At 31.9% G+C, this 21,704-nt stretch overlaps 1 protein-coding gene across 3 annotated transcripts; it reads right to left on the reverse strand.

Annotated features, from left to right (window-relative positions):
- Positions 1 to 7,477: 7,477 nt before the first annotated feature.
- LOC112280509 (V-type proton ATPase subunit a3) lies at positions 7,478 to 14,452 on the reverse strand. Of its 3 annotated transcripts, none has more exons than XM_024516065.3 (17): positions 14,317 to 14,452; positions 13,277 to 13,321; positions 12,895 to 13,125; positions 12,495 to 12,614; positions 12,168 to 12,332; positions 11,634 to 11,771; positions 11,185 to 11,292; positions 10,897 to 11,004; positions 10,610 to 10,758; positions 10,325 to 10,478; positions 9,989 to 10,164; positions 9,595 to 9,804; positions 9,157 to 9,340; positions 8,915 to 8,998; positions 8,309 to 8,502; positions 8,087 to 8,146; positions 7,478 to 7,807 (listed from the first exon to the last, which is right to left on the reverse strand). In XM_024516065.3, exons 1-17 carry the CDS (start codon positions 14,437 to 14,439, stop codon positions 7,600 to 7,602), a joined length of 2,457 nt encoding a protein of 818 aa, XP_024371833.1. In that variant the 5' UTR covers positions 14,440 to 14,452; the 3' UTR covers positions 7,478 to 7,599. The 3 variants fall into 3 exon arrangements, with proteins under 3 accessions (XP_024371833.1, XP_024371831.1, XP_024371834.1); XM_024516063.3 differs by having other exon boundaries at positions 12,168 to 12,341; XM_024516066.3 differs by having other exon boundaries at positions 8,087 to 8,162; positions 12,168 to 12,341.
- Between the last annotated feature and the right edge of the window lie 7,252 nt (positions 14,453 to 21,704).

The raw sequence follows: 21,704 nt of genomic DNA on the forward strand, positions 1-21,704 counted from the left end.
CTCCCTCAACCTATCTCGATTCCGTTCATGGTTAGGAGGTACTATTAGAAATTATACAGCTTTCTTCCCATCTTCGCTCCGTACCCTTGCATAAGCAGAACCATCGTCAAGTACTTTTGTTTCCATCCGTGTTGCCGTAATATAAGGTTGTCCTAAAATCAACGAATAAGACGTTGTATCTTGAACAAAGAAATGTTGCTCCGTCGCAACATCCCCAATCCGAATTTTGACATCTGGACAAGCTCCATATAATTCGCCCCGTATGTTATTAGCTGCTCGAATTGCCCATCCATGTTCCATATCAATTGGCCATTTTTGCTTCTTATAAAGATCTTTAGACATGAGATTTATTTCAGAACCATGGTCGACTAAAGCAACTATTGGTTCTTCTATATCTCCTACTTTCACCAATACCTCAGTAGTTGCCCTTGCCCAATGCTTTCGAGTATAATGGCTCAAAGTTTCCATTTCCTTGTCACTAGAATCTTCGAAACGTACTCGTTGATTATACCCATTCTTCTCATTTGTTGGTTGCTTGTAACCAATATCAACCTCTTCTTCATCTTTATATATTCTTGCATCAATAGCATGACTCATTCCAGTTTCACCCATTAATTGCCTCTTTCGCTTAATGCTGTCAATGATAACATCATGAAACTCCTTCTTTGTAATTCCCAAAACTTCTTTCAATGTGAATTCCACCTTAGCGTTTAATATACGCTCTTCCAACACCCCTTTCAAATTTGTTGCCGCTTCAATGTCAGAAAGTAGCTTATAAGCAATTGATTTGCTATTATCTTTTCTCTCCTTTGTTTTTTCTCCCAATGATGTTGAGGTATCCTTTAAAGGCAATTCTTATGAAGCTGCCTCCCGAGCCTTGTCTTCTCGAGTTTGTCTCTTAGAAGAATTTCCTTCTCTAGTATCATCAAAATTTCCTCGTCTCTTTTCTTCCATCAAAGCTTCATGTTGGCTCTTAGCAATATATGCATGAACTGAAAGAGACTCAACAGGATCCTCCCAACCTGTTCTACCTCATATTGTAGTTGCAGTTCTCAATAACGCTTCTCGAGGTAATTTCCCTTCTTGCATTGTAGAAACGGTAGAAGCCCAAAACTCACTAGTTTCCGTACTTCCACCAATTTCATCATCTACTCTAGCACCATAACTTGCACTTTCTCGTGCTGCTGTTTCATGCTCTTTTAGGTAATCTTGAACCAATGCTCTCATTCTTCTCTTGCCAAAATTGGTTTGAAGAAGATCCTCCCTATCTTTCAATGCTATCTTCCCATCTTTCCAGCAAATAATTCCCTGCCGTATCGCATTATTAAATTCATTGCAATCTTTTCTAGTGTGTGAAGCATCATCACACCAAATGCATCTTTGTACATATCCTTGTTTTGAAACATTCTTCGAATTGTTTGTAGAAGTATTCTCTTCAAGTCTTGCCAATTTGATTTGAAGATCTCGCATTCCTCGTATAATTTTTTCTTTTCCCATATCTGCTTTCTTTGATAAGGATGCCGAAGGTTGAACTGTAGGCATTGTTGGTGGTGTTGTACGTATTGGAGCTTTAGGTGCTTGTACTGTTTTCGGAATATTGCTTCTATCCTTTCTCCTTTCTCTTTTTGTAAGCAACCCCATCGCATCTTCAATGTTCTTCCACTTCGTTGTTAATCCTTCATCTTCTTCTTTGTCTTCAAGAAGAAGTTCTAATTTCCCTTGCAATTCTCCATCAGCAGCTTGAAGAAATAGATCAACTTTGTTCGGCTCCAATGTCAATTTTTCTACCTTCGAAAATTGAGAGTACTGCCTCTCAAATTCTCTTAGTAGCTCTGTTGCTTGCAAATTCTTATTGGGCCGTTCAATCCATTCCAGAAACAGCTTCTTAGTAACGCAATCAGCATCTTCCAAGAAATATTCGTCTTTCAATGCATGTGAAAAAACCTCCCATGAATTCCCATAACGATCTGTAATCGATGTAATGTAGTCTCTTATCTCCGATATTGTGGCAAGTCCAAATAGTTCAACCATTTTCTTCTCAGAAACCTGATTTAATTCCATTTCACGAACATAACATCTTAAATACCTTGAAATATTCCTTCCAACAAATTGATCAATTTTATTGACCATTGCTTGCAATGCTTTGGTTGCCAAAGCTTCCTTTCGATCATTACTTTGCTGTTGCTGCATTGATAATGAGAAGGCTTGAAACATACTAGCAATAGACGGATCCATGTGCATACCTTGTCCTTTAGAAGAATCTCCACCAGAAACTCCTCCCAAAAATCCTTCAAAATTTTTATTTTTGTTTTCCATAAAATAAAGATAAAATCAACCGAAATCCAATACCTTCTACCTCAAGCTTTTACGTCGGGTTCACCACTTTTGTCGTATTACGTGCTTTCTTGCTCGAGAACGCACCGGACGTCTGGCTGTAGAAGGTAGTATGGAGATTCGCCAATAGTCAAGCAGTCTATCAGTTTTTGACTGTTAGAATATAAACGACTGCAAGAATACACCGTAAATCTATACGGATGCCCTTCAACTGCTCGCCAAAGTCCTTTTTGTCCCGGTCGGTAGGTCTCTAATCGTTACAGAGAACCCCGAACAACCCAAACTGTTAATCTTCGATACCGCTTTGTACTTACAATCTTGTATCCACTGACTGTCTTGTTAGATTAACCCAATAAATTTCATTCACTCCGCATACTCAATCCTATAGACACCCTTTTAATTCTTCAATCTCAGACGTAACTCGATTTCACAAAACAGTCAAGAATAATCAAACCCACTTCATTAAAAATCCCGATTCACCATTACAACACTGACTTCAGCAACGATTGCCTCAGTCTTCCCAAAACCCTATGAAGAAAAAAAACCCAATTCTCTGTCTTCTTTCCCCGCCCGAAGCATGAAGCTAGCTCTCTCGATCCAAAAAAAACCCCCCAAAAACTTATTCCCCCCCTAACCTTATCCTCTGAATTTCTTCAATCTTCCGTCTTGGATCCGAAATTGGCTCCCACCGTCAGAGCTTTCTCCTCCGTTTTTATCTTTAAGAGATCCATTTACCGAAAACAACATTCCCTGAAACGGCACAGAGAATAGGACAGCCTGAAACAGAATCGAAACCCCGTACTTGGGTCCACATTGAGTCCCCTGACCAATTCAGGTCTGATATTGGGTAAGATGCCCGTAGTAACCTGGATGTTTGCGTAATTGGATCAAATTGGTCCTTTGCGTGAGGCTGGCTGAGGCCCGTAGTAAGACCTGGATTTTTTCCTAATTAGACCGCATTGGGTTGTCCGACCAATGCAGGTCTCATATTGGGTAAGAGGACCTGGATTGGATTCTTGAAATTGGATCCAATTGGCTCTTCGAACCAGGCTCACCCGTCATGTGAATTGGTCCTTTCTCTTCTTGCTGACTCCCGCTATTGGAATCGAACGGAGCATTTCAGTATGCCCCGGCTGACTGTAACGGGGTGATTGTACCTGGCCACTCAGTATTTGCACTGGAGTTGGTCGTTGCTCCCAATATTCGAGGTAACTGAACATTAATAAAAGTCCCCTTTCTTTATATTTTCACGGTATACTCGTGTTACAACACGACACCGCTCCATGAGCTTTGTCTCTTTGAGTTTGTTTCTTAAAAGAATTTCCTTCTCTTGTATCATCAAAAAAAAATTCTTCTCTTTTCTCCCATCAAGGACTTATGTTGGCTCTTAGCAATACATGCATGAACTAAAAGAGTCTCTGTTGAATCTTTCTAACTTGTTATACTTTGTATTATAGCTGCAATTCTTAATAATGCTTTTAAAGGTATATTCTTTTTATATCGTAGAAATGGCCAAAGTCCAAAATCTTCTTGTTTCCACACTTTTGTCAAATTCATCATCCATCTTAATACCATAACTTAGACTTTCTTGTGTTGTTATTCTATATGCTACTAAATAGTCTTAAATCAATGTTTTTATATCTTCCTTGCCAAAATTGATTTAAATGAGGTCTCTTATATCTTTTAATGTCACCTTCCATCTTTTTAAAAAATAACTCCTTGTTATACCATATTACTAAATTTATTGCAATCTTTTATAATATAAAAAACATCATCATATCAAATGCATCTTTGTACATACCATTATTCAAGAATAGCTTTTAAATTGGTTATAAAAGTTTTTTCTTCAAGTCTTACTAATTTAATTTGAAGATCCTACATACCACATATAATTTCTTCAACTCCCATATCTTTTCTCTTTGATGTAGACACTAGAAATTGGATAATAGGCATTATTTATTGTATTGTATGCACTTGAATTTTAGGCACTTGTAATACTCTTGGAATATTAACCTTGTCTTTTCTCATCTCTCATTTTGTAAGCAAACCTTCATCATCTTTAACCTTTTTCTACTTCGTTGTAAATTCTTCATTTTCTTCTTTATCTTCAAGAAGCAATTCCAATTTTTCTTGTAAGTCTTTATTGGCTGCTTAAAGAAATAATTCAATCTTCTTTGGCTCCAATGTCAACTTTTTCACCTTGGATAATTAAAAATATTACCTTTCAAACTCTTTTAATAGTTCTATTGCTTATAAATTCTTACTAGGCCATTCAATCTATTTTAGAAATAATTTCTTAGTAATACAATTAATGTCCTTTAAGAAATATTCAGCTTTTAATGCATGTGAAAATATCTGCCATAAACTTCTATAATGCTTCATAATTGATATAATATGTTTTCATATCTTGAGTACCATAGAAAGTCCAAATAGTTCAATCATCTCTTATTCAAAGATCCAATTTAATTCTATTTTCCACACATAACATCTTAGATACTTTGAGATGTCTCTTCTATCAAATTAGTCAACCTTATTAACCACTGCTTGCAATACTTTGATTGCCAAAGCTTCTTTGCAATCATTACTCTACTATTGTTCCATAGATAATGTAAAAGCTTGGAACATTCTTGCAATGGTTCGATCCATTTACATACCTTATCTTTTAGTAGAAACTCTAATAATAGCTCTATTCAAAGCTCCTTCTATAGCTCCTTCAAAATTCTTGCTCTTATTATCCATTAAATAAATAAAAATAAAAAACAAGTAACTCCAATACCTTCCTCTTCAAGCTTTCACTTTGGATTCACTACTTATGTCATATTATGTGTGTTCTTACATGAGAATGTACCAAGTATTTAAGTATAGAAGGTAAGTAGAAATGCAACAATCCTATCAAATTTAATAGAATCTTAAATAAAATTTAAATAAACCTTAATAATCTTAATCAAACTTTGACCAATCCAAAATAAACTTAAAAGAAGTTATAAAAGAAATAAAAAAAAAAAAAAAAAAAACTTTGCACTAATCTCAAAGAAAAATAACAAGAAATCTTAAAGAAATATAAAAATAATCTTTTAAAGAAATAAAAATAATCTTAAAAAAAATATTAGAAATAAAAAAATTTAAAGAAACAAAAAAGAATCCTAAAAAAATATTAATTAAATCTTAACCAAGTCCTGAGTCAAATCCTAATTGAAATCCTGATTAAACCTTAATAAAATCCTAATAAAATCCTAATAAAATCCTAAATCCTAGATAATTCCTAGACAAATCCTAATCAATTCTTAGTGAAGTTCTAAACCAAATTTCAAGCAAACCTTAATCCTAATTAAATCCTAGACTAAATCCTAAGTCCTAATTAAATCATAAATAATCCTAAATCAAATCCTATAGCAAAATGGAACCTCAACAACTAACAATTGAATCATTGATATCAACTCAAAATTTGCACACTTCATAATATCTTAGTTAGAAACAAGCACAAGAAAGGTGAAATTGATTGCACTTACCAATTGAAAGAAATGCAAGATAATCCAATCAGGTATTAAGAAACCTTCTATTCCAACCTAAATGTTAAACTTCCAACACCAATACCTCTTTCTTGAACAATTGAATTACTCTCGAATTCCACTTAAACATTAGAAATCAAGTCTAATATCCTTAAAATAAAAATAATAAAAATAAATTAAAAAAAATAAAATCACTTCAATCTAATTGACAAATTGTTGAAGATCTTAAAAACATTCATTGACCTTCAAACTCCAATTTTTGAGACCTCAACCTACAAAATCATTTACATACTTTGATCTAACTATTTGATTGATGTCAAAATTTGCACACACATTTATAACTAGCACACCAACACTTTGTCCAAAATTCATCTATACATACACTAAAAAACTCAAGAAATCCTTAAATTTGTAAACATATTTCTATTTCTCAAAATCTAAACCAATCAAGAATATCACTAACTTTGAAAATCCTTCAAAAACTCAATATTGATTAAAGTAATATAAAACCAATGCCCAAAAATTCCTCCCCAAGTCTGCTGTCAAATTCTACTCTCTAATCTACTAAAGAATCCCAAAGTCATGGATAAGCATGGTTTTATGGCTTGGGATTTGATTTCGACTAAGGTTAACAACTGGTCATCTCTGAGAATCAATTTTTGATAATTTGAGGTAATTTTTTACTTTATCCTATTATTAATTCTCTCCTAAACATGTCTATATTAATTTCTTATCTCATTTACTTTGATTTGGCTCATTTATGCCTCTATAAAGTAAATAGAAGTCCCTTCTACAAAAAAACAGCATTAAGACTAAATCTTTTACTATCTTTCTAACTTTCATCCTTATTTTTCTACATCTTTTTGCTAGGCTCTTTTATAATAACATCCATATTTTTATTTTTCGCTATTTAGTCATGTTATCACACAACAATGTGGATAAAATTGATATCCATGCATAACAAAATAAAATCAAATCATTAGTAAGAATATTATACATAATAAGAATATCTACATAGTAAGGGTATGAGAGCACGTAGAGAATATCAAGACTTTATGCTTGAAGTATAGTTTGAATAAAATGTAAAAGATAGAATCATGCAAAAAGAATACCTCAAAAATAACAGCTTGTATTGTATATATACCATTTCTATTATCAAATAATATAATTCTTTCTCTTATTTAACTCTATATTGAATTTTAACATAAACTGGTATTGTTGAATTTTCATAAATGGCTGAAACTTGATGGTCGAGTTCTTTTTAGCAATAACAAAACTTCACGTGCTCCATCAGAGCATTTTGCTACAACATTAAGCAAAGAGGATACTACATTCATAGTATCTAAGCATGTGAACATGCAGAATAGTCCTCAATCTATTGATTTTCCCTTTAGTGTATCCATCTTACAGCAGAAATATTAAGTACTTAATATTCTTATGTTATTGATGATCTGCTCTTGTGCACAAAAAGCAACTAACCAAAGTGATAATCCCCGTTCATGCCCAAAACTATCACTCATGAAGGATCCTCTTGAAATATCCTTTCGACACTTTATCAGTACGACCATGTCAACTTTTTCCTATGCAACATCATGTCTGCACGCATGATTTAACCTCGAGACAATGCACGAACGTGCAAACAAACTCGAATACTTTAGCAATTTGAATTATTGAGAATAATGGGTACAACTGAAATAATACATGGAAGGAAAGACAAAAAAAATATATATATTTAGTAGTGACTTCAAGATGGAAACTATAGATCATCTTCTTCAAAGAGTGTTTTGAATGAAAACGGATGAAACTTGTAGCCATCTCCTTGATAGAACTTGCCCTGGAACTCCACCCAATGAAGACGCAGTGCATGAAGAAAGGCACTCAATGTCTCCATACACAACAACACAACAACAGTTGCATTTGCAAATACGATCAGACCAATTAGTCTAATAATCGGATTTGTGTACCTGCAAGAATGGCAATCCTTAGTATTCACGAATATGAAGAAAACTCTACTGTCCACACTTGCAGAAATTCAAATTTTTTTATCGGTTTATAACTTAAACCTAGAACCACATGAATGAAACATGCAGAATATAACAGGTTGACTTTCATTTAGCCTAGTGCTAATAAAAGACGTACCGATACTCTACGTTTGCCTGCACTACCAATGACACTGGGAAGAAAATTCTTAAGCTCGAATGGCAACGCAGACAGCATCCAATACATAGTTAAAAAAAACTTACTCCCAAGCGAACATGAGAACACGGTCATAAAACACCGCAGAAAGCTGTGCGTGTGCAAGACTGCAGGCCAAAAGTCCTAGAAAAGATCAGTCGAGAGAGCATGAACCATGTCGATACAGAACAATTTTTTTGCAGCTGGTAACACCACGTCAACACGTTAAAAAGAGTTAGCACAAGACTTTCTAAATGGAACAAAGTAATAACAACACCTAAGAGAATTACCTGAGCGCCCACAGCCGCAGATAGGAAGCAGTGTTGGATACAGAATTCAACACAAACTCAATAGTGTGAATCATTTGGTGCACAAAAACTTCACTAAACTCGAACTCCTCTTCGTCATGCTCAACGTCGACTTCCAAATCAGTTGATTCGGTATCAGACTCTCGCAAAAATCCGTAAGTTCGCCCATGCATTTTCTGTTCAATCCAGTCAGCACAACATTTTAGCCTGCTTCGATAAGAAATCCTTTTATGACATCCTCATAAGAATCAAAACCAACAGAAGAATTTGCAGACCCTAAGGATTTAGACGACGTAAACATGTAAAAGAAGGCAAAACATACTTGACATGGAATATTTACGTGTTCTACCGACGTTAACTGGCATTAGTAAAGGCTCGAGAATACTTGTCATACAACAAAAGCAGAAGGATCAATTACAGTTCATCAACTTTGAACCGAGACTTAAAAAGTGAATTTACAGAAGCACTTTGTAAATGTCAGAATATCTTGTGTACACATGAAACAGAAAAACCTCAAGACAACATGAGATACGGACGAGTGCTTCATTAGAAGGTCGAAAAGTAAGCGGCAGAGGAAGAGATTTGCACCTGAATATGCTGCTTTCGCATAATCAGGGGCTTTGGAAACAACATCCAAGGAACAGCAACCAGGGCTACTAAAAGCAGCACAATCTGCAAACAAATAAAACATAAACTTTACATAACTCACCAGAGTTGGGTGTTGACGCGACCTCCAATTATGCAGCTCAAATTATCTAAATATAGTAAACAAGGCTGAACCACATCGCAAAATCTTTGACTCAGAGAGAATAATCGTAATACCGTAATACCTGAACATAAGTTTGCCCAATGAAGAGCTGGTTCTCTCCTAGGTCCTCAGTAGGACTTAAAAACATATAAATCATGATATGGTACAAATCAGGCTTGCTTCCTTGGCACCACTTCAGGATTATCAGAAACGAAAGATAGCCAAAGAGAGCGTTGAGAAACAACAGCTGCGGAATAAACTGATACCTGTGTTCAACACATCAAATGAGAACATCCGTAAACATTTTTTCTGCATACATAAAAATTTCATTACGAACTTCATATTCACTTCAACTGATTAAAAAGAACACACAAACTACCAATTTCCATATTTGGAATCATCTCTACAAGCAATCAAACTCGAACTTGGGGCATGTCTGTAACCTGATTGTAAAGCACTAAACTTCGATACTGAATGCAGGTATCTTGCAAATATCTGGAAAATGGCTAGATGGATTTACCAAACATCAAGTGCACTGCGAAAATATCTAGCATTGAAATAGCTCAATAGAATTCCCAGGTTCATCTGACAAATGCCCAACAGAATTGACATCTTCATCTTTAAGGAGTTGGTAAATGGGAGCTCTGAGCGTGATCCATGCCAAATAGGATCTATTCCAAATGCATAAGGCTCATAAGACCATTTCTCCACTCCCGACGTAGTCGCCGTCCTAAAATCAGATATAACCAAACCAACTTAACTAATTGATTCGGAAACTGGTGCTGAAGCTAAGAAGCACACAACAAATTTCTAAAGGACTACGGGAGGAGAGCCCAAAAAAGACATTACACAGCTTTCAAGCTTCTCTAAGAAACTAAACGACCACAAATAACATACTACTGAAAGGAACTTACGGGCAATTCTTGACAGAGTACTGTGGGTCCGGACACTGATACGCTGATCCCCCAAAAAATCCAAATGAAACTGAGAAGAACTCGTTATAAATGAAACCGGTGTAAATAGAGAACATAGCCATCAAGAGAATCACGTAACGACCTCCATATGCCATCTCCATAGTATCGCCAAGTTTCTGCAGTTACAATTCTGAATTTTAGGTTATCACAGATCTCAAATGTCACCTAAATCTTGAAGCAAAGGGGGGTTAAGATGATGTGAACAAAAAGAAAAATTCTTAGATCACCAAGGATTCTACTGTGTGCAGGGGAATATATTCCACTTTAGAAAATTACCTTGCTTCCAAGTTTCTTCTCATTCAATACGAGATAAAGTGCCCCCAGAAGTAAGCAGATTCCATGGCCCCAGTCACCAAACATAACAGCGAACAGGAATGGAAATGTTATTATGGTAAAACAACCAGGATTTGCCTCCTGATACCGCCCCACTCTGTACATGTTTAAATGATCAGTACCGTGTGAAAGAAGCAAAAATATGACCACAATCGCTTGACAGTTAAAAATAGCAAAAATCACAGACCAGCTTCTCCTCGACATAATTATACTGATCACCACACCTACCCATAAGCTTCTACAATTTCTTGAAAAGCACTTGTGAACTTGTTTGTTTCGAAGTAACTGGGCGGTGTTTCCTTTGTGTGAAGCACTTGAAAGATCGTATTCACTTGAGAGTTGCTGACGTGTGCAGCTCTTTGAAGAGCATCATGAATCTAAACTCCCAAATCCAAAATGAAACAACTAATCAATACAAGTGCACAAAAGTTTATAAACAATAAATAACTGCAAACATTTAAAAAGGATTTCCTCATGTTTATTATTACAAAAATGAAGAGGGAGGTTAGGTTCACCTTGGGCTTGGCAGAGACAGGGCACCAACCCTCAGCTACCAGGCACTTGCGAGTGACATCAATACTCAACATATTGAGCGTGACATACACTGCCTTCTCACGTCTCACCTACAGTAGCGAAAAACTAGCGAATTTCAAGAATAACCCTAAACCGAAGAAGATAAATTCAAAGAATTTTTTTCATCTTTGAACTTTTGGATTCAAAACTAATACCTTTGGATTCAAAATATTCAAAGAACATGTAAAAAAAGAAGTGGGGATATCCATGTGATCAACAATGTGCCTCACCATAACAGCCCATTTTTCAAGATTGTATCCAATGCTGTTAAAAACATTGTCTCTGTGGTGAATACCAGCATCAAGCGTACTTTGCAGCTCAACCAGCCTCATATCGACCTACAGAATAAAAAAGCTAGAGAATGACTAACATGTTTTGAACAATACAAATCTGCATACTCTACATCAACATCACACAATCCAGAATTAATATCCAGTATACAAATAGTACACTTTGTGGGTTACAACTGAGGATACCTGAGAACTCTCAAAACGCCAGAAGCTCTAGAAGTCAACATAATACAATAAAAACGTACAATTCAATAATAGGATGTAGTGTCAGAACATCCAATCCACCCTTGATCTGGGATGGAAAAAGAGATCAATTTAGAACTTGGACTTCAAGACAATTCTTTAGTTAAGTAAACAAGAAAACACAAATGAAGTCGTAGATTTGGTACCTCAGACTTCATCTGTCGCTGCCTATTTGGATCGTCAGGGAAATGATAGCGATTGGCTCCAAAGGCCTCACAAATCTTAACAACCTTTGTTCTGGCGCGCTCTCCAGAGAAAAACAATACAAAAACTGTTTTCTCCACCTACATTTGGCCAATTGTAGATGTTACTCAAAGGAAAGCAATTTGTGATCCCAAAGAACGTCCAAATTGATCCACGGTTCCACACAGTTTGTGTTATGTATGGGCAGAGTACTTTAAGACCGAAAAATTCGGCCATTTTCTGTATCTAAAATTCTAGACATAACAGAACACACTGCACCCTTTCTCTTCACCTCTCTTTATGACGGGTACTTCACCCTTCTTCTGCCAATTTCCCTCCAAATTTTCAACGGGTACAAACAAAGTTGGACTTATTCATTAATGAAAGTGGCACACACTACATAAAATGAACAGAATCTCGATGTTTGTGTAATGTATAAGTGAAAAAAGAGATTATCACGGTCTAAATCTCAATATGAGAGTTAGTAATCAGCAGACCTTTTCACCAGTGGCTGGATCCAAAACCGCATCCTCGATTGGAGCTTGTTTCAAAAACATGTTGCCTCGCGTAGCTCGGAAAATAATACGCTCAAAAGATGCAGCTTTAGCCTTAGAAATCAAACCTGTAACAAAACCTAATCTGGCTTGCTTTGAGGGGTCGGTCTGCATCTCCTGTGGGAATCACCCAATAGATGACATTGCCTTTACACGGGATAGAGAAGTAGAAGAGCAATAAAATACACAAGGATTGCAATGAAAGAAAGCTATTTCAAAACCGAGACAATCTTAGATTCACATTCATGTCATAATTGAAGCACACTGCACCTGCTCTTGTAGAAGTGGGTAATCAACGGCTTCTTCAATAGAAGAACCATTCTCAGTATCTGCTCCTTGGTGTTGTACAGTACTTGCTGCATCTCTCGCGGAACCGAACAAAACACCAGCCTATCCACAGAAAACAATGCAATGATTCAACTGACATATATGAGGCAACAAAAATGAATTAGAGGAGTACTCATGCAAATATTCTTGCCAAGGTCAGCATCAAATGTATGTGCAGAAGAAACCAGAAGGTATACTTCATACTAAGCCGTCAAATAGTATACAGCGTTCATTACTTCCATCCAGACCAGCCACTACAGCAGTGGACAATATTTTAAGGTATGACACCAACTTCTGATCCCAACATGCACTCAATCTTGTCTGCAGAGTTCGGATCTGATACCTTGTGCAGTACCAACTGGAGCTCCGTAAGTTCACTATGGGTGCGTTGAAGTCTATCCGTATTTGCATTGATCTCTAGCAACTCAGCCTCGAGTTCCGTGAGTTTCGTCTCCAGCTCATTCAAATTGATATCTTTGTCCGTTAAAGGTCTGTATGAAGATGTTTTACCAGATTTTGCAATTTGGTCCTGAATGTAACGTATTTTCCTTCCCATTTCTCCACATCGCTTGAGCTAAAAATTGCAACGCAAGGTTAAAAAACTTGACCAACAAAAAGTGTGAAAGACGCAAAAAAATGCTCAAACAATATCGGATGAAGGCAATAAACAAGCTTTTAGGCAGTGGCAACCAAAAACGGACTTTGACGGATGTCGGAAAACCCACCTGGTTAGCATAGGTTCGCTGGAATGGACTTTTCTCTGGATTTAGCTACCATGTCAAGCAGCAGGCACTGGTAAGGAAGAAAAACTCGTATACGGTAATAACTATAATATTGAAAATTTTGTTGTTTCATCAGCACAGGAAAATTACAATGCGACTCTTCGCTCAGCGCTATTTGAAGCATGTTTTTTTGGAAGCATTTTATTCACCCCAGGAGGCAGACTGCGGGGAAACAGAGATATATTGTTCTTCCAAGTTATGCTTCTTTTGCAAACATAAAACGCTATTTATGAATGTCAAACGGAACTTTAAATATATTGGATTTGCGTTGTCTTCTGCAATGCATCAGAGCCATCCCGGAACCTCCAAAAAATCAGATACTAATATTCCTAACAAGGAAAATACAAGATCCGATCCGAAAATCATACATACTACCCCAAAAAAATGGATTCAGCAGTAAACATGCAGCAATCAGGATCCTTAAAAAAAGAATGTGCTTAAAGATGCCTGAAACATGCAGCTGTACAACCTCTTTCTAACTGACATATTTTAAGTACAAGGGTTAGAAAATTTTCATTCTTCCCCAAATTCTGACTCTAACCTCAAGCTTCAATAACGCAACCAATAGAACCAAAGAGAAGCACATATCAAACCCTTGCTTCCCCCAAAAAAACTGTAATTAAGGGAACATTCACCTTTTAAGGTTTATTTACAAATAAAAATCTAGATGCAATCACATGAGAATGCAGAACAAGAAATCATCTTACCATTAAAACCAACTTCACCGATCTAGTATATGAGAAAAAAAAAAAGACCTTCGACACCAATCGTTTGAGGCTTAGAAACTATATTTATGCTGGAGCCTTGGACGCGTACATAATACCCAGCCCATCCATTAATTACCGCAAAAAATTCTGAATATCCTTGAAAGTACAGCGACTAAACTACTATAAGTCCTCCCATTCTGATACACAATTACATGTCATTTACGCGAAGTTACCGTAATTGTCACGCAAGAAGTGGAAACCCGGTACGAGACTCACATCTTTAAACTGGAGCAGACCTAGCTCAGCCAAGCAGGTGATAGTATCGTGAGCTGATTCGGCAGGAATGATGAGCTGCACAAGAGACATCTCCTCCGATCGGAACAGATCCATGGCGACCATGTTTGACAACCTTGGTCTTCCAAACAGCGACCTCGATCCTCCTTGGCTCAATCCAATATCCTCGAAGCCTTCCACCTCCTGTCGGAAGGCTAATAATTTTCCTCACACCAATGAAATTTCACACCGTTGAAGATCTCGAGATGAAGGCTTTCAAACTAAGTGCTAAGCAATTGGCCCCATGGCTCAAGAGCGCAGAAAAACCGCCATAAGAGGTGGTTGGGAGCGGGAAAAATCAGACAGCCCAAGCCCTGGGAAGAGACAAAGAACGGAGGGCAAGAATTGGGAGAAGGAGCTCGGCCATGGAGATCAATCGAGACACACGACGAGTGCGATCGAGGCGAAGAGGAAAGAATTGAGAGAGAGCGAGCAAGAGTTCACGTCGTGTTGCGAGGGAGAGGGGCTCACCGTCAGCTTTCCCCGCGCGGGGACGACGCACTGGATCGGGTCGTCTCCGCTGGATCGGGGCTTGCATCGCAGCCTGCCCGTCACTCGGTCAAGCGTTGACTTTCTGCTCCTGCACATGGAAAATCAAGGTTTAGAACGTGCTTGATTAATGATAATTTTTCTCACACTGGAAATTCAAATTCCTCGAACTTATTGGCTTAGTGTGCGAGCTGATGTTACATTTTAACATCATCTTTAATTTTCGAAAAATAATTTTGTGTTTATTCTAGAAATTTTGGAATAAAGCCAAACTTTAAGAAATTATATTACCAAGAAACTTTGCTTGAAGATTTTTGATATTTTGATAATATTTTTTAAAAAATTGAATAATATTTTAAATTTACTGAAATTTTATTCCTATTTAAAATATACTTTTAACCAGTATATATCTAAACTAGGATTTCGAAAATTTCTACAATGTTTTATAAAGAAGTATTAACAACTTAATTTATTCCTACTTCTAGTTACTTAAATTTATATTCTAAAGTACTGTAGGTATCCAAATTATTATTATTATTATTATTAAATAAAGTTCTGCAAAGAGCAATGAGATTCCAAATAATTTTTTAAGTTTATGAAGTTGATAATGTATTAAATAATATATTGCTACAAACTTTGAGTTTTGTATCACAAAAAGATATCTCATTTATTCTATAAGCAATCAATAGTTTTTTTATTTATAGAAAAGTAAACTACCCAATATTTTTATTACAAATTTTATCAAATATTTGTAATGGATAGAACCTATGCCCAATAACACCATCAAGTCTTCATAATATTTAAATTTTTTAATACTTATTGTATCTGATTTTTTATTGACATAATTTATTGTCATGAAATTCTTTTTTTTAATTCTAACATCATATTGTTGAAATTTGAAATTTTTAGTAGTTCATTTGGAAATAATTAATAAAACCACCTCATTTGATTTTTTCTATTAAAAATTACTTAATAATAAAATAAAATTCTTTGAAGAACTAAAAGTTATTCTCTTTTAATTTTTTGATGGTAACAAGACTAAGTTTTGTTGATTTATCAATTAAGTATAGATTTTATTTTAAATTCAATGTTATTCAATTCTAATAATTTATTAAAAGACTTTTTATTAGGTTAAATTTATCTTTACTTTAATTATTTTTTTATAAAAATAATCTTATATTAAAAAATTTAGAGGCACTTATGATAGGATTTAAATCTATACATAAAAAATAATTGAATTTATTATCAAATAATAAGATTTAGATATTTTGATAAAAAAAAATATATAAATATATATATAGATACATAAGAAATTGATTAATTTCTCAACTAATAATTAATATCAAATAAAATAATATCGCAATTATCTACAACTTTTATAAAAATTATAATGTAATTTTAAAAATTAGCTATTGACTAAGAAAGGTTTTCAAAAATTAAATTAAGTTAATGACTATAATATAAAATATGATAATAAATTAATTAAATATCATTAAAAAATTTAAATATAATATAATATGTCAAAATTTTATATAATATGTCAAAATTTGTATAGTTATATTAAAAATAATAAAACTTATCCAAATATTCCAGAGCATCTATATGCTTTAAAATATTGTTCATTTTGATAAATTAAATAAAAATTTAATATTGCATTATATACTCTTTTAGTACAAGTTGGCCATGTGGCATCTATGTAGAAAGTAATGTGAATTTACAACAAACAAAGAACATAATAATTATTTTAAAAATCTGAAAAAAAATTAAATTTAACCTTAGCAATTATAGTCACACTTTAATCAAATCCTAAAGGATCTTAAAGAAATCCTAAAAGAATCATTAGGTAATTTATAAAAAATCATCAAAAAAAATGATAAAAGATCTTAAAGAAATCTTAAAAAAACTCTAAAAATTTCATAAAGCAATTATAACAAAATCTTAAAGAAATAACTGATAATAGATTTATAACTTAAATTAAGTGATAATTCAATTATTAATTCAAATCACTTAAAATTAGTGCTTAACCAAATCATAGGAATTTATTTTTATAGCCTTACTCTCTAGTCAACAAAAAAACCTAAATTTGCCATAAAAGCATGGTTTTATGTCTAAAGATTTGATTTTGATTAAATTCATAATTAGTCCTCTTCAAATATCAACATCTAAATTTTTAGATAATTTTTTTTAGAAACTATCATTTATTTCTATTTTAAGATACTAATAATACTATTTTTGTTAATCTATCTTATATTATTTTATTTTATCTTATTTATGGTCTTATAAAATAAATAAAAGCTCATTTCATAAAAAAAAAATTAATACTTATTAGTTTTATTACCTCCTTAACTATTATTTATATTTGTATGAATAATTTGTTATTATTTTTTGAAATAAAACCTTCTGTAATATAATTTTTTTCTTCTATCTTTTATTCATTAGCCATACTATAATACAAAAGCAAACTATCTACCTTTTAACTAATATATATATATATATATATATTTAACATTTATTTTTTTTAAAATGATAGACTACCTATCTTTGTAGAAATTTTGACTTAATATTATAGTTTATAAATTAAACTCCTTTAATTTAAATTAATGATTTGTTAAAGTTTTCTATTGTAGAAATAGAAAGAAAAGAAATTATAGATACTATACTTAGTAGGGGTGATAGTAGATTTATAACTTTGCAAATCTTCATGAGCTTGTCAACATTCTTGAGGCAAAAAATTTATATGTTAGCAATGTCAAATATAGTTATATTATTCCTATGCTTATCAAAGAAGTCAACAATGAGGTCTAATATCTATACCAAAAAATTATGGAGTAGAAAAAAAGCTAGCAAATCAACTTTATAAGTGAATCCAAAAAAATTAGAAAATAAAAGTATAAAATAGGAAAAAAATAATATGCTGGAGAAGTTGATGGAACAAGAACAAAATTTTGAGGATCTCTATGATATGTAATTCTATTCAAAATTACATCCTTCTCATTAATAGTAGCTTGTATTTTATTAAGTAATAATGTCTTTACAAGGTCTAGTGTTAGCTCCAATCAAGGATTAAAAGGAGCAAGAGCTCCCTTGGCTAAAGTATGTGGTGGAGCCTTGTGGTATGGATCACTTGTGACATGAGAATAGAAATGCCAAAGTATAGAATCAAATTTAGAATTTATTGTTCGGAATCTTGATAGGATATAGCCTCAAGTGAACTTGGAGTTAGAAAACAATGTATAGGATAGATCTTGCAATAAAAGAATGCATTTAAAGAGAATATATTTTAATTAGAATGTGAAATTACTAAAGCCATGAGTTTGAGATTTTTCCAGTGGATATAGCTTCAAAAGAAGTGAACCACATACATATTGTGTCTATATACATCTGATTTTTTATTTTTAGTTTTTTCATTGTGAATGTACAATATTTTTTAATAACACTTCTTAATATTTTAATGGACTTATCTAAGTTGGATTTATGAATGCATTATTATTTAGAAATATTTTTTCTTAGTTTTTACATTTGATGGAAAATAAAATACAATCTTTGCTTGATTTAAATTTATTTTAGCAAGTGTTTACTTCCACATTTAAAGAAAATGATTTAAAAAGAGTAACAAAAAAATTCTTATTTTTATGATATGGATTATAATCATCTACCATCTATGCTACCAAATTCTAAAGCCTTACTTGCAATGTGGATTGAAATGTTAAAATCCTCATCAACTAATTTTACTATGGATTAAAGAATAACATCAAAAATTTATTATTAATAATGTTGAAAAAACTTATTAAAATAACTTATTGCTAAAACATTGCATGCAATAATTGATTCTTTGAAAGGCACCAAGAACAAAGCTTTGGTTAGAAAATAATAAATTAAGTCATAACAATAACTCTTAAGTTTTTAGAAATTTATTAATTAAGATTAAAACCTATACAAATTGATGCAAAACATTTTAAATCTCTCACCAAATAAGAAAAGACTTAGCATTGTTAAAAAAAAATTGTGCTTATATTGAAGAGAATCTAAGCACATTACTCAATATTGTCCAAAAAAAGATGCAACCATAAAATAAAAAACATACTTGCCAATAAAGATAATATATTGAGAAACAAATTTATCCAACTATAAAAGAGACTATTGTCATATAATATATTTTCTTGCTTGAGAATCCATTGGATACTTGGTTCTAGAAAGTAAAAAATTGGAAAAAAAAAATCATAATTTACTTGGATATTGGCTATCTTCTTTCTTCAACCTTGATAGTAATCTTTTAGCAATAATAATTCCTTGTTGAATCATTGACTTGCTGTTCAAATTAAAAAATTATTTAAAATTAAGTCCATTATGCATTCACAAAATTTTGATTCAATTCAACTAGAACATTGCTGAAGATTACATAAACTCTTAGTAATCTTAAAATTCAAATATTTAAGATCCTAATCAAATTCTAATATGTTTTAATCTAAATGTTTAATTGATCTTAGATTGATAAAACACATTTATAACAAGCACATTTACAAATCCAAAATATTTCACTTATCTAGCTACTATAATAGTCACAAATTTTTCAAATATTTAATTTTTTTAATTTTTTAAAATCTAAAATCATTGAAAACATCTTTGACTTTAAAAAAAACTCTCATAAACTTAAAATTAAACAAAATTACTTTAAAAAAATACCAAAATTAATTATTTAAAGTATCTTTCTTATTTTTTCTCTTTGATTAATAAGAAAAATCTTAGAATTGCTGCAAGTGTATGGTTTTGTACTTCAAGTTGTGATTTTGACCTTGGTTCAAAATCAATCTTTTTTAAGTATAAATTTTCAGTTTTTTAAATTAATTTTTACTATAAAATATTCTTAAGTATTTTTCAAAGATTTCTATATTATTATTTTTTAATCTACTTTATTTCGTCTTATTTATGATTATATAAGATAAATAGAAGATCTGTTTTATAAAAGGCAATAATATTATTGAATGATTTTATTGCCTTTCTATCTTCTATCTATGTTTTTCCTTTATATTTTTTAATTATGCTCTTTTATAATAGAATCTATACTTTTTTCTTTCACTATATAGCTATATTATAATATTACACTATATAGTTGGAATCTTATGCAACACATAGTGAAGGTCTTATTCATTGATCAAAACCATCACTTTATTTTAAAATAGATTTTTTTATAGGACATAAAAATCACAAAGCTTTTGCCTCGCTAGATTTAGAAGCTTGAGAATTTTTTTATACAAATTTTTTGTTATAAGATATAGTATATTTTTAATAAAAAAAAAAAAACTAAATCTATGTATATAAATTCATAGATTATTGTACTTTGTCTTTTAGAGATGTTATCTACAAACTTATCCTTGTAAAAATTGCAACAAATAATGATAATGCCTTAGTAATATTTAATATCATTATATGTTCTTTTGACCATGTCATTTTAGATTTATTGTGGCTAAAAAAATATAAACTTACTCAGATTAGATTTTTTATAATCTCAAATTTTTTGTAGCATAACAAAGACTATTGCTAATCAAATAGTAAGTCTTAAGTCTAATACAATCAAATCATTATTATTAGATAGAAGAACTTTTATACATATTATAAAAGAAGAATCATCTTTTGTTATTTATACCATATATATATATATATATATATATATATATATAATAGTAGAAAGACTTCAAATAGCTTTTAAAGCTAGTATAAGACTTATCAAGATATTTTTTAGAAAAATAATATAAATATTTTGTTGTATATTATAAAAAAATAAATTAATGATAAGCATACATAAACATCATATTATCTCAAAGATACAAGATAATACATCAAAATAAAATAAATCTCAAAGATGCAATATTTTATCCTTATTATGTATTAAAAATTCTCAAAGATGCAAGATTATACATTAAAATAGGAAAGTGGATATTTTACACAACTCAAGTTAATTTCTTAAAATATGTCATTTCAAATGATAGTATAATGATGGATTGTCTTGGATAAGAAAAATTCAAGGATAACAAAAGATATTATTTTTTAAGATTGGACAATTAATATTGAATATAAGTTAAGATTTTTTTAAAAAATTATAACACTACTTACATATTTGAATTGTTAAGTCAAACTTATGTAGAATATAAGACTAAGAGAAACATTTGAAGTTTTAAAGATAACTTATATTGCAACGTCAATCTTGTATTGCAATAAGTTTTTTTAGGATTTTTTTATTAAAATAAAGTTATTTGACTTTAAAATAGGTATGTTATTAGAAATGGGAGCATATAAAAAATATCACCTTATATTTTATTATTTAAGAAAATTTTCAACTATTAAGATTAATTATAAGATCCAAAATAAAAAAACTTCTTGCAATTATAGATTTAGTTTGAAAAAGTCTCTATTATCTATAAGATGCTTCTAATCTAGTGACTATTTATATAAATTTTAAGAATCTCAAATATTTTATGTTAGTATTCATTTTGTCTTGTTGCCAAATTTTTTAGAATATGTATTTATTAAGATTTTTATTCAATATTACATATGAATCCAAAAAATAATAAAATTTATCAAATATTCTTTTAAAAATTTCTTATCTTATACCAAAAGAAAGAGATGCAACTTTTGATTAACAATAATCTATTCTTCTAAAGTTAAAGAAATTTCATCTTTAAGTATTAATATTAATATTAATTGTTAATTTAAAAACATTCAATAAAATTCAACCAAGTATGTCATACAATTTTCTTATGCATAGTATCAAAAATAATTCTTTTAAATCTCATGATACTACTAAGTTTGAATTTAAAGACAATTTTTTTTATTTAAAAAGATAA

This window comes from Physcomitrium patens, chromosome 3 (assembly GCF_059467195.1).
Source record: "Physcomitrium patens ecotype Gransden chromosome 3, ASM5946719v1, whole genome shotgun sequence".
In the NCBI taxonomy this organism is placed as follows: domain Eukaryota; kingdom Viridiplantae; phylum Streptophyta; class Bryopsida; order Funariales; family Funariaceae; genus Physcomitrium; species Physcomitrium patens.

What these genes read in the sequence shown, in the direction of transcription:
- LOC112280509 (XM_024516063.3), bottom strand. Translation starts at nt 14,439, where the DNA reads ATGGTCGCCATGGATCTGTTCCGATCGGAGGAGATGTCTCTTGTGCAG. An exon ending in AGCGACAGATGAAGTCTGAG is followed by an intron (nt 11,293 to 11,633) that starts GTACCAAATCTA and finishes TTTATTCTGTAG; the next exon opens with GTCGATATGAGGCTGGTTGA. An exon ending in TGCGAAAGCAGCATATTCAG is followed by an intron (nt 8,503 to 8,914) that starts GTGCAAATCTCT and finishes TGGATTGAACAG; the next exon opens with AAAATGCATGGGCGAACTTA.